The 12,604-nt window shown below is 41.3% G+C and overlaps 1 protein-coding gene across 1 annotated transcript; it reads left to right on the top strand.

Annotated features, from left to right (window-relative positions):
* The first annotated feature begins 895 nt into the window (after positions 1-895).
* On the top strand, positions 896-12,363 carry eftud2 (elongation factor Tu GTP binding domain containing 2). Its single transcript, XM_027285762.1, has 28 exons — positions 896-1,054; positions 1,960-2,075; positions 2,161-2,323; positions 2,418-2,496; positions 2,664-2,739; positions 2,909-2,974; positions 3,058-3,093; positions 3,315-3,405; positions 3,497-3,579; positions 3,697-3,863; positions 4,024-4,148; positions 4,262-4,325; positions 4,445-4,535; positions 4,662-4,797; positions 5,007-5,134; positions 5,472-5,665; positions 5,752-5,863; positions 5,949-6,089; positions 6,240-6,341; positions 6,634-6,716; positions 6,907-6,993; positions 8,136-8,262; positions 9,215-9,302; positions 9,442-9,560; positions 9,868-9,962; positions 10,098-10,251; positions 11,722-11,829; positions 11,915-12,363. The coding sequence occupies exons 2-28, from the start codon at positions 1,971-1,973 to the stop codon at positions 12,008-12,010; spliced, it is 2,916 nt and encodes a 971-aa protein (XP_027141563.1). The 5' UTR covers positions 896-1,054; positions 1,960-1,970; the 3' UTR covers positions 12,011-12,363.
* Positions 12,364-12,604: the final 241 nt, after the last annotated feature.

Raw genomic sequence — 12,604 nt, 5'->3', positions numbered from 1 at the left:
AATCTATTAGATAGATAAATACTTTATTGATCCTGAGGGAAATTCAAGCATCCAGTATAGCAGCATGACACAGTAAACACACAATACTATAATAAACATACATGAAAATTAACCTATTAGCTAAATCTGCATTTAAATTAAACATGTGCAAAGAAATTAAGTATGTGTATAGAAATCTGACATGTGCAAAGACAATATTAAACATGTACAGAGAGATAAAACATTTGCTAATAAGTTAAACCTGCTAAGATATTTACAAATATAAAAGTATATAACAGTAAAAATACAATAACATTTTATAGATATAAGAAACAGAACTACAATAGAGATAAAAACTAGATTTATTTTACAGGTCTATTCTTTGTAGACACTTAATCAATATTTACTAATAAGCTGTTTTGCTCCCTAAACACGCACACACACACGTCATTATTTTTAGGTACAGTATATCTATTTTATGGTTTTATCATTATCATAAGTCAATGTCCAACTCTCTCTGGTGGCCACAGTGTGTAACTACAGCTCTGTCTGTTTTCGGTGTTTTAGAGATAAAGTATTCACTGGAAGTTATGTCTACTTTCATGCTTTGAATCTATTCAGCTATGAATCATTGCATGCCTGTAAGAGCGTCGTGTCATAATTCATAATAGTTTGTTTGTTATGGGGACATACATCCATGGGAAAGACAAAATAAAATACGTCATACATACATACATACATACATACAAGCGTCAAGGACATGACGTGAGAGCATATTTCTAGTGATTTGAAATAAAACTTTACAATTGAACTAAAGTGTTGATATGCTATGACTATGGGAGATGATTTATTTCGTAGCAGGTGGTGTTGAAGTGAGGGGCTGTGTGCAGTGTAACGCCTCCAGCTGAGGGGGGCGATAGTGAGTCCAAATCACTTCAGTAGAAGAAGAAAGCCGGAAGTAGTCTCTCCGTGCGCATGGCGGTATTTGGGGATTTATTTGTCTTGTGAACACAAACTCAACTTCATCTGCTTTTTGAAAACAGAGCGTGTTTCCTGCATTTACAACAGAGTACAGGTAAGCGAGGTCTGCACCCTGTGAGCTGTGGTCAGGCGCTGTGAGATATCGGTAGCTAAGCAACAACGTAGCTGAGACGTAGTCATTCATTAGGTTAGCCGGCTAGCACGCTAGTTTTGTGCTCGCTCTTGATCTTACAAGAAATGAGATGATTGTAGTAAGTGAAAACTCAAGACACATTTCAATCAGACTTTTTGCCATCGGAGAGCATCTGTAAGCTTTATAAACGTAGCTGGATATCTTCTGTAATTCATCTCCGATGTTTGAAAACCAAGTAACACGTAATTCACATTGACAGCTACATTTTAATTTTTTTAAGCAGGTTGCTACTTATTAGTTTAAACTGCTGTTGTTTAACTTTAAGGTGCAGTGTGTACGATTTGGAGACTTTCAGACGTGTAATATAATACTCATAACTACGTTTCCATCCATGTGTAATCACCTTAAAATAAGAATCTTTTTGTTTTTTTTAATTTTATATGAATGGTGGGAGCGGGTCCTCCTTCATGGACGCCTCCATATTGAAACCCCGTGTTTCTACGGTAGCCCAGAGCAGACAAACTAAATACAGACTCTAAACAGGGTTTGTCCTTTTACACTAGGAAGGTGAGGGGGTGATGTGAGGAGATTGCAATGCGGTGATCAGTCGACTTGATGCAACTAAATTCTGCACACTGGACCTTTTTAATGTTGAATAATTGTAGTTAATTGTTGAAAAAACAGAAAATGTAAACATACATTTGATATAATAAAAGTTGTGTCTTCTCTCCACTTTGAATACATTTTCAATCGTTTTTAAATCTCTGTTTATCTTTTCGGACAAAATGTAACATTGTTATTGTTCATACTGTAATTGAATCTATTTGTATACTGGATTAACCAATAAATGTCACCTACTGTTTCAGTTCTCTACAAGATGGAGGCTGATCTGTATGACGAGTTTGGGAACTACATCGGTCCAGAGCTGGACTCTGACGATGATGAAGATGATCTGGACGCAGAGGACAGAGACGTTGATGAGGTACTCTTCAAAATCAGTGTTATTACCCGGTAGTACTTCAGATTGTTTATGCACATGTTTAATGGTAATAACGCTCTTTGTGCAGGGTGATGACGATGATGACGATGAGCCAGCTGATGCTGATGACGATGTCCCGGGTATGGAGGTGGTCCTGCACGAGGACAAGAAATACTATCCTACAGCAGAGGAGGTTTATGGGCCTGAAGTGGAAACTATCGTCCAAGAGGAGGACACACAACCTCTTACAGGTTAGATGTGAACAAGAGTGTACCATGCATACATACATGCATTAAGGTAAGGTCTTAAGGTAAACATACAAATACAAATGTTTTCTCTCCACAGAGCCAATCATCAAGCCTGTGAAGAACAAGCAGTTCACCCTGATGGAGCAGGAGTTACCCGCCACCGTTTATGACATGGAGTAAGTCGTCTGCACGAATATGTACATGATATCCTGTTGACTTGTCTAAAAGGTCTGTAGATTCAAATGTTCATCCAGATTGCAGCTGGTACAGCACTTTGTTCACTCCTATTTATTTACCGCCACTGTATCTTTTAAGCTACGATGTCCCTCCTCTCTTTCGACAGATTCCTTGCAGATCTGATGGACGGTCCTGAGCTGATCCGTAACGTTACCCTGTGTGGTCACCTTCACCACGGCAAGGTTAGAGCCTGTTTTACAGCTGCTTCTGACTCAGTTTCTCTTTTAGCAGTACGTTACTAGTCAGTGCCCTTCTGTGGCATTTAGAGGACATGTTTTCGTAAGATGAAATATTTAGGAGGAAAGCATATGCTCACTTTAGACTCATCTGTAATTTGTTTATTCTGTTCAGACCTGTTTTGTGGACTGCCTGATTGAGCAAACACATCCAGAAATCAGGAAGAGGGATGACGTGGATGTGAGTGTTTACTACAGTAATAAGCACATCTTTGCAGTTTTGCACATGACAGCAGAAACTAACGCGCATTTTGACTTTTTCAGCTCCGATACACAGACATCCTCTTCACAGAACAGGAGGTGAGTGGTTACAGTAACGCTTCAGTGCATCCTAAAATATATTGAGTTACCACATGTTAATATGGCTATGCATTGTAACCATTGAAATGTTACCTGTGACAGAATACAGTTAATTTTAACAACTTGGCTTGGTCTTTATAAGAGGGGAGCTTGCAGGATTATGTCCCTAGAAAGATAGTTTCTCTTGATGAATAGATTTCTATCTTGTGATTTTCTCACAGAGAGGAGTTGGTATCAAAAGTACTCCTGTCACAATGGTCCTGCCAGACTCGAGAGGAAAATCGTACCTTTTCAACATCATGGATACTCCAGGTATTGTGTGTCACCTGGATGTTTTGATTCGTGAATGTATGCTTTGATGTATCATAGCAGAAAGTGATGGAGCTTTGTGTCTCCTTCAAAGGTCACGTGAACTTCTCTGACGAGGTGACGTCTAGCATCCGGATCTCGGACGGTGTTGTCCTCTTCATTGATGCAGCAGAGGGAGTAAGTCACTCTTTTTCTATTTTCTCCTTCTTGTTCTTTCCCCACTCGTGCACTCTCTGTGCAAATAATATCCTTCAACCTTCCACATAACCCAGACCTTTGTGTGTCTCTGCCCAGGTGATGCTGAACACAGAGCGCCTGATCAAACATGCGGTTCAGGAGCGTATGGCCATCACCATCTGCATCAACAAGGTGGACCGGCTCATTGTGGAACTCAAATTGCCCCCCACAGATGCTTATTATAAACTCCGCCACATTGTGGATGAGGTCAACGGTTTGCTCAGGTAATACTTATAGAAACACATAGCGTCCGCAGTGTCAGGATAAATGAGTGTCAGTTATGTGAATGTAGTGCTACATGTTGAAAACTGGGAGGAACTTTCTCCTGTAAGTACTGACACTTGTCAAAGTCAACACACTCACTTCATGATTCTTCCTCCTCAGCACGTACTCCACAGATGAGAACTTGGTGGTGTCTCCTCTCCTTGGAAATGTGTGCTTCGCGAGCTCTCAGTACAGTATCTGTTTCACCCTGGGGTCCTTTGCAAAGATCTACTCAGACACCTACGGTAAGACGTCTCTCCAGCACACACTCTCGTAAACAATGGACGGCATCCTTTTCTCATTTCATGCCTAATGTAGTCAATAAAGTAATAACTATGTCCTCTCTTTGTGTTTGCAGGAGACATCAATTATAATGAGTTTTCCAAGAGGCTTTGGGGAGACATTTATTTCAACCCCAAAACGTGAGTGATTAATTTGGATTTCACCAGAATGCTAATATTTCATACTTAAATCATCCTTCTCCTCCTCCTCCTTCTCCACTCATGTAATGTCACCTCTCGTTTTCTTTCCTTCTGTTCAGCCGCAAGTTCACAAAGAAAGCTCCCAGCAGCAATTCTCAGCGTAGCTTTGTGGAATTTGTCTTGGAGCCTCTCTACAAGATCCTCTCACAGGTCAGACATATCTATTTTTTTAAACTGTGTAACACAGCTAGCCGAGTAGCTTCAGCCCCCATCGGGCCCTGGTTGAGTTGCAGAACTTGGTGTGTAATCCTCACCTAAATTTACTTTTCTCTCTAGGTGGTTGGGGATGTGGACACATCTCTGCCCCGAGTTCTGGATGAGCTGGGTATCCACCTGACAAAAGAGGAACTGAAGCTGAACATCAGACCTTTGCTGAGGCTGGTCTGTAACCGCTTCTTTGGAGAGTTCACCGGTAATGATTTAATTAGTTTTTATCTGTTTTAGTTATGATTGTGTTACTCTAAAGAAGCATTTTGTTTAAATAAATAAACAGTAACTATACTGCAGAGATTGGACACAGAGACAGAAGAACCCTTTCCTGCTCATGATTCTAGTTTTAAACTAGAGTGATATGTGGCTGTGCTTTGGTAAACATGTCAAGCATGAATGTCTTCCCTGCAGGCTTTGTGGACATGTGTGTACAACACATCCCCTCACCACAAGAGGGTGCAAGGAACAAGATCGAGCACACATACACAGGAGGTCTGGACTCAGACCTGGGGGAGGCCATGGCAGAGTGCGACCCCGATGTGAGTATAATGGATGCAGAGCAGGAGTCTCCGGTTTACTGGCTTGTCAGTTAACTACTAGTAGCTGCAGTCTGTTGAATCAAAGCTGTCGCTTCTTTTACAAATTAAGCCAACATGCTGTTTTAATTGACTTGAAATAGACAAACTATTAAATAAGACAATGTTGGACATTGATCAGTTTCAGAAGTTCCATTTAAAGGTCTCACTGTAGTTTGGAAAAGCCCTCTCAGATTTCTTTAGGAAGAAATGTTACATTCCAGCGGTAAGACTTTCCTGCCCTATTTTCAGTCTCCGCCTTATCCCTCTTTTCTGCTCACATTGTGTGTCTTGTCCTCAGGGTCCTTTGATGTGCCACACCACTAAGATGTACAGCACCGAAGACGGGGTTCAGTTTCATGCGTTTGGCAGGGTGCTGAGCGGCACCATTCAGGCCGGTCAGCCTGTCAAGGTTTTAGGAGAGAACTATACCCTTGAAGATGAGGAGGACTCTCAGGTCTGCACAGTGGGCCGTCTCTGGATTTCAGTCGCCAGGTATGCTGCAGGGGTTTGGTTTTATATTTTTGTTGAATCCAATATCAGGGATTGCATTAAATATTGTACTCTTTGGACATTTTTAGATACCAAATTGAAGTGAACAGAGTACCTGCAGGCAACTGGGTTCTCATAGAAGGTTGTGACCAGCCAATTGTCAAAACCGCCACAATCACTGAGCCCAGAGGGAACGAGGAGGTAAGACAGAAGAGATCAATAACATCTTATTAAAAAAAACATAATGAGAAACAGCTTGGTTTACATTTTTTATTCCATCTGACAGGCTCAGATTTTCAGGCCTCTGAAGTTCAACACCGCATCAGTTATAAAGATCGCAGTAGAGCCAGTCAACCCATCAGAGCTGCCGAAAATGTTGGACGGACTGAGGAAGGTCAACAAGAGCTATCCGTCTCTCACCACAAAGGTATGTCCCCACACATGTACATTTGTACGTTGAAGTGAGAGAAACTATACCTGTAAATTAAAATACTTGCAACACAACCTGGATTAACTTTTAAGTAACCAAATAAAAATAAATATGTAAAAAAATAATGTGTGTTTTTCTGTCTTTCAGGTGGAGGAGTCTGGAGAGCATGTTATCTTAGGAACCGGCGAGCTCTACCTGGACTGTGTGATGCACGACTTGCGCAAGATGTACTCTGAGATCGACATTAAAGTAATTCAAGTTCTCACTGCTGCTTTCTTTGTTGTTACACAACTGCATCTTTTGGACTGAATAATTCATTTTGTTAGTTTTGAAGTACAATTTGCCAAAAATGTGTAAAATAAGAATAATATGGTCATGTCACAGCAATGCAATTTATTAATGTTATATTAATATAAGAAACCTGTTTTAAAATAAATATTTATAAACGTCATTTGCTTCTTAGATAAAATTATAGAAAACAACTTGAAGGCATGACACAGGGGTGCTTTCTTTGTGTAATTATGTCCATCCTTCTCTGCAGGTCGCTGATCCCGTTGTGACTTTCTGTGAAACAGTTGTGGAGACATCTTCACTCAAGTGCTTTGCTGAAACACCCAACAAAAAGTGTGTATCAAATATAATACTTGCAACAACGTCTGTGTAATAAACGTTTCTCTATTTCTGACACAAACTGTTATAAAGACGGTCAGACGTTGCATTTCTTGTCAGGGAGTTTGGAGTCAGTCCTTCCCTCTGGCCAAGTGTCTCCCCAACCCAGAATGAGTGATTGACAGCTGTGTGATTTGATTGACAGGAATAAGATCACCATGATCGCTGAGCCCTTGGAGAAGGGGCTGGCTGAGGACATCGAGAATGAAGTGGTGCAGATCACATGGAACAGGTATGATGTAAAAGATATTAGTGTTGCTTGATAGAACTTTAATTGATCTCTTAATTAATTGAGATGGTGTAATGTGCCCTTCATGTTAGACAGATCTGTAGATTTTCTCTCTTTCAGTTCGATACAATTTTAGCCTTATTAATTTCTGCATATTCAAAAGCCGCTCTGATGATCATTCATTCTCATTATTCCCAGAGATAAATGAGCATGTTAGAGTCAAGATTGGTTCTTTAATTAAATGCTGTCATTGGAGACGGTAGAGAGGTATAGAAAAGCCCAGTGCTGAAATGGTCTTTTAAAAAGTGCTGTTATTGGATTTGTGGGTAATATTCTTCTTTACTCCAAAGTTGTGTTACCCAAAGTTCTCAAGTCAAGTTATAAACAAAGAAAGACGTGTGCACTCTCTGATATACCTAACATCAATTTTTAATTATAAGTTGGACATGGAAGTGACAACCACAAGCTGCAAATTGATAACAGCTGGATAATTTTGTTAAATTTTAGTTTTTCTTTTTTTTTGATGCACGGTTTAAAACCAGGCAGAACAAAGTGACGACAAGTTTCAAGTTCAGATTTGATGACCCACGTTGGTGCATTCAGACCACGAACAATAACTGTGTTTCTGTTTCACCATGTCCATTTGAAATGATCCTCAAGAAATGCTAAAATTAAATGCTAATTACTGATGTGTATATATTTAACTGTAAAGTGCATGTACAGTAAAACACAGTACAGAGTAAAGGGCATCCGTGTCTTCATTGTGACAAGTGGTGTGCTCATTAAAACCCTCCTTGGTATATTGACCAGCTCACTCACAGTAATTGGATCATGCACTAAAAGCACGCATGAGTTTTCCAGTCCCTGTGACACATCGAGCATGAGTGTGTGTGTGTTCTGCTTGAGAGTGACTTCCTGTCAGTACTCAGCTCATCTGTTAGGCCATCTGGGCCCAGCGGTGCCAGTGTGCAATAGCAATGCCAGAGAAGTGACATACTTTACACACCATTAAACTGAACCTTCGCTCTACTCCTCCTCTTCCATTAACCCCTCGGCCCTCCGATCAACCAATCTCCTTAATGTTCCAGCTGACATAATGTGCAGACCTACTTTCAACCAGTGGCTGTTCTGTTTCCTCACGGCAGGAAGAAGTTGGGAGAGTTTTTCCAGACAAAGTACGACTGGGATCTGCTGGCTGCCAGGTCTATCTGGGCCTTTGGACCAGACACCACTGGACCAAACATCCTTGTAGATGACACACTGCCCTCTGAGGTGAGTTTTGTACCAGCCAGGCAGGTGATTCAGGGTTATGTAGCGCTTCTTTGTTGCCTTATTTCCTCTGGAAAACGAGATTCCTTTCTTTCAGTCATAAAGATTCTTATAAACCTACAGACCCGATTTTGAAGCTCAGCGAACGGGTGTAGTGTGGGCCAAGGAAGGACCCATTAAATGTTGGAGCTGATCCAACTCATGGGGCAGATGCACAAATAGTTTTTCACTTTCGTTAACATTGTGAGATGGGTCAATTGTAACAGCTGTGTCCATGACAAAATGAACTGAATTTAATGCACTCGCAGGAACCTTTTTATAATTTAAGTGAATGAAATGTACCAAAAAACCCAAACCTCACTGTAGAAACAAAACACCTTGACACAGGGCTGCACTGTCCTTCTGGTTTCATGACTGGTTTCTTTGATAAAGGGGAGAAACGCACAGATGAACTGCTGTACTATAAATATTTAGAGCAATATAGAGCTTTGACTGTCAACTCTTTTCCTTTTTGGATTATTGTTTTACTGAATTTTGTGAACAGTTCAACTCTAGTATATTGCAACATCCCACCATCCAAAGTGACGTCTTCAAATTACCCAAAATATTCCATCTACAAACATACAAGAAGCTGGATCCAGAAACTGTTTGGCAATTTTGCATAATAAATCATTAAAACAACTGATTAATATATGTATATGTGTATATATAGTTGATATTATATAAACGCCAGACTGGTCCATTCTTGCTCCATCAACATCAGTTCCAAAATATTTGAGATGCCAAAAAAGAACAAAGTGACTTCAGCTTTATTAATTCTACAGTACATCTATTTACATCTGTTAATCAGGGTAAAGGTTACACAAGATTATCTAAACAATAGCACATCCTGTCCTATAAGAACTATTTTTAGTTTTAGATCTAACCCCTCGATGTCTTGTTTTCCCCTCTGTAGGTGGACAAGGCGCTGCTCGGCTCAGTCAAAGACAGCATTGTTCAGGGTTTCCAGTGGGGCACCAGGGAAGGCCCTCTCTGTGATGAGCGTAAGTTCTGTCTCCTCTCTTTTCTTTCCCCCTCACCGGAAAGTCAAGCATTGGGAGCATTAAGCACTTTGCACAAAGAAAACGTGTTATTCCTCATCAGTGGTCTGTTGCCATAACTCAGTGTTTCTGCTGCCCTCAGCCATCAGGAATGTGAAGTTTAAGATCCTGGATGCAGTCATCGCTCAGGAGCCTCTCCACAGAGGAGGAGGCCAGGTCATTCCTACAGCCAGGAGAGTGGTGTACTCTGCTTTCCTCATGGTGAGATCATCCTGCCCTGAGCCTGTTCTTCTCCTCATCCTCCATTAGCTCCTCCAGACTTCCTTTTCATCCTCACTTTCTTTAATGTTCCATTACTGTGATTACGGTCCTGGGATTTTGCTGACGTGTTCTTTTTAATTGTATTGAAATAATATTCCTCCTATGTGATTTTGGCTTCTTTCCTCATCTCCTTTGACTCTTTCAATGCTCTTATCATAAATCCATGTGTCAGCTGTACATGTCTTGGCCATACTGTGTGTCCACGCTTTTGTCCTCCCTCTAATGTATGGGCTCCCTTTTGCTACAGGCCACTCCAAGGTTGATGGAGCCCTATTACTTTGTGGAGGTTCAGGCTCCAGCTGATTGTGTGTCTGCTGTGTACACAGTGCTGGCTCGAAGAAGGTTTGTACACACTCTTTATTCTCATATGCTGACAGAATGCAATGCACTGGCAATATACCCTCATACACAAATGCAGTAAGCGTCTTTGTAATACAATTTGACTTTTAAACATGTCGTCTGTTTGTCATGTAACAGGGGTCACGTCACCCAGGATGCACCTATTCCAGGGTCCCCTCTCTACACCATTAAAGCTTTTATCCCAGCCATCGACTCCTTCGGCTTTGAGACTGACCTTCGCACACATACACAGGGACAGGCCTTTGCTCTGTCCGTGTTCCACCATTGGCAGGTACACAACCAGCTATCGCACCAAATGTAAAATATGACAAAAAAAACACTCTGTTCAGAGGACACATCAGATTTTTGTGTGTCACCCACACTGGTCACGCGTTTATTCGCCCCACATGCACCAACGCTCACGCTCGTGCAGCAGAGTGACCAACCTCGCGCACACATCTGTCACTTTGGCTAAATCGCTTTTGATGCGGAGTAGAGTGGAGTGTTGAGTCATTAAGTTTTAAGTATAATGTGGCTGTCTCGGTCACTGCCTGCCATGTCTGACATGTGTTTGTGTGTGCACTCTGCAGAGCTGTGTCAGAGAAAATTAACTCCACTTAGGGATAATTAATACTTTACAGTAAAGTTGTCCGTCTGGAAGGCAAAAAAAGGTTTTCCCCAGTGCAAATATTTAATATTGTTTATCCTCCCGCCTTGTGTGTTATTCCCTTGAGGTGGGAATGAAAGTGTTTGACAAGAAACCAGACATGAATTATTTATTTACACGTTTGTCCAAACACTGGGGGGGAAAGATGTATTGCAGCTATAGAGCGATCCTCTGGTAACAGCATTTGTGATTTGCTGAGTACGTATAAACACATTTTTACTGTAACGTTGTGCCGTAGTTTGTCATTGTACAATGTACCTTCTCCCTACAGGACACCCCTGAGGTCCGACACTAATCACTGTGACTGTTTCTCCCCAAATGAGTTTCTAAAGGGCAGTTGCTGTCCTAGAAAACAGGAAGAACATAGGAGTCCCTGAACTGCGGTTTAGCCCATTAAACTCAGAAGGCCATATTGTGCCTCCCTCATTAGTGTGATTATGTACAGCCAGTATTGGCATGCTAACAGCACAGAGTTGAGTTACTGTGGTTTGCAGCTCTCATCCATCTGTTAATTGGGCTCAAGCCACTCCGTTGATTATTTTTTCCCTTTTCCTGCCAGTTTAATCTCTTCCCGAGGCTGGGAATGTCTTGACTTATTTGAGATTCAGCATTCCTAAAAAGTCTTCTCTTCCCGTTCCGTCTCTTTGCTTTTAGGGTTAATGTATCATATATCCATGGCAATGAGAGCACTTTGTGAAGGTCATACTATAAGCTCCTTAAGAAAATGGATTTAGTGAATCATTTTAAAAGCCTGCAAACACGTACGTCTTCTAACTCAATCTGCTAACACTGCACTGGTGCCGCGTCTGTCACAAACTGAAGGAGCGGCAGCTCTGACACGTTGCTTTTTCCATCATGTTGATGGACGCACTCCTGACTCGGTAACAATTGGACAGACTTGCAACTGAATCAGTTATTTGATGAAAGGTCGGAGCCACTATTAGAAGTGTTAACTCAGTTTGTCAAAGCTCAAAGTGCGACGCGTGTTTCATGTTGTCAGAATGTTTCTCGCGTGCTGCTCAGCTGAATACAAATGGACAGATGGGGAGATTTCACCTGTTGACCAGTCGTACTCTCTTTTATATTTCCTCTCAGATCGTCCCCGGTGATCCTCTGGACAAGAGTATCGTGATCAGGCCTCTTGAGCCCCAACCTGCTCCCCACCTGGCCAGAGAGTTCATGATCAAGACCCGAAGGCGCAAGGTGAGCCTTTTGTTTACCCGTTTATCTCTTGGTATTTTGTAAATTAAATGTTTTGTATGACTGATTTATATTTGTTATTCTGCAGGGTCTGAGTGAGGATGTGAGTATCAGCAAGTTCTTCGACGACCCTATGTTGTTGGAGCTCGCCAAACAGGACGTGGTGCTTAACTACCCAATGTGAGACTGCAACATGTGACAAATTATAACTACAGCCCAGACCTCCAGTAATCACTCAACAGCAAATCCTGTGGATGTATGAGTATGGTATAATCTGACCACAAGAACACAGAATCCATACATTTTCATAGATTCAGGTTACATCCATTGCTATTTTATTAACTGTCACTGGAGAGTTGTTGCCCTTTCCTTTTGGAAAGCAGCTGTATTTGTCAAAGATTGCAGAAGCTGTTTTTTTTGTTTTGTTTTTTTATATGTACAAATTATCGTTGTTTTTGTAGAATAAGAAACAAGGAAGCCTTTTTTAAAAAAGAAATTGGATGTCATTGATCTGGTGAATAAAAAAAGTGATTCAAATAAAGATGTCTGATTGTGATGTACTTTCTCTGACTCTGACTCTGAAACCACATCCTCACAATTATCCTTCTGCTGGGAGCTTGTGTACATGGTACAGATTAAGTTAATATGTAAATGTCATTTAGGAAGCTTGAGTGTAGTCGCTTTGCTGACGGTTTGAGTGATCGGTGTGTCTGTCTGGGACGCTGTGTGGGCGGTGACGGATGGACAGGCTGTGGGATGGTTTGAGGCAGGCAGAGAG

This window comes from Larimichthys crocea, chromosome XII, assembly GCF_000972845.2.
Source record: "Larimichthys crocea isolate SSNF chromosome XII, L_crocea_2.0, whole genome shotgun sequence".
Taxonomy (NCBI): Eukaryota; Metazoa; Chordata; class Actinopteri; family Sciaenidae; genus Larimichthys; species Larimichthys crocea.
The sequence above is the reverse complement of the archived record's forward strand: the minus strand, read 5'-3'. Positions and strand labels throughout refer to the sequence as shown.

Coding starts and splice junctions, on each gene's coding strand:
- eftud2 (XM_027285762.1), top strand. CDS start 1,971: ATGGAGGCTGATCTGTATGACGAGTTTGGGAACTACATCGGTCCAGAG. Junction 2,497..2,663: donor GCCACCGTTTATGACATGGA/GTAAGTCGTCTG, acceptor CTCTTTCGACAG/ATTCCTTGCAGATCTGATGG. Junction 5,666..5,751: donor CTCTGGATTTCAGTCGCCAG/GTATGCTGCAGG, acceptor GGACATTTTTAG/ATACCAAATTGAAGTGAACA.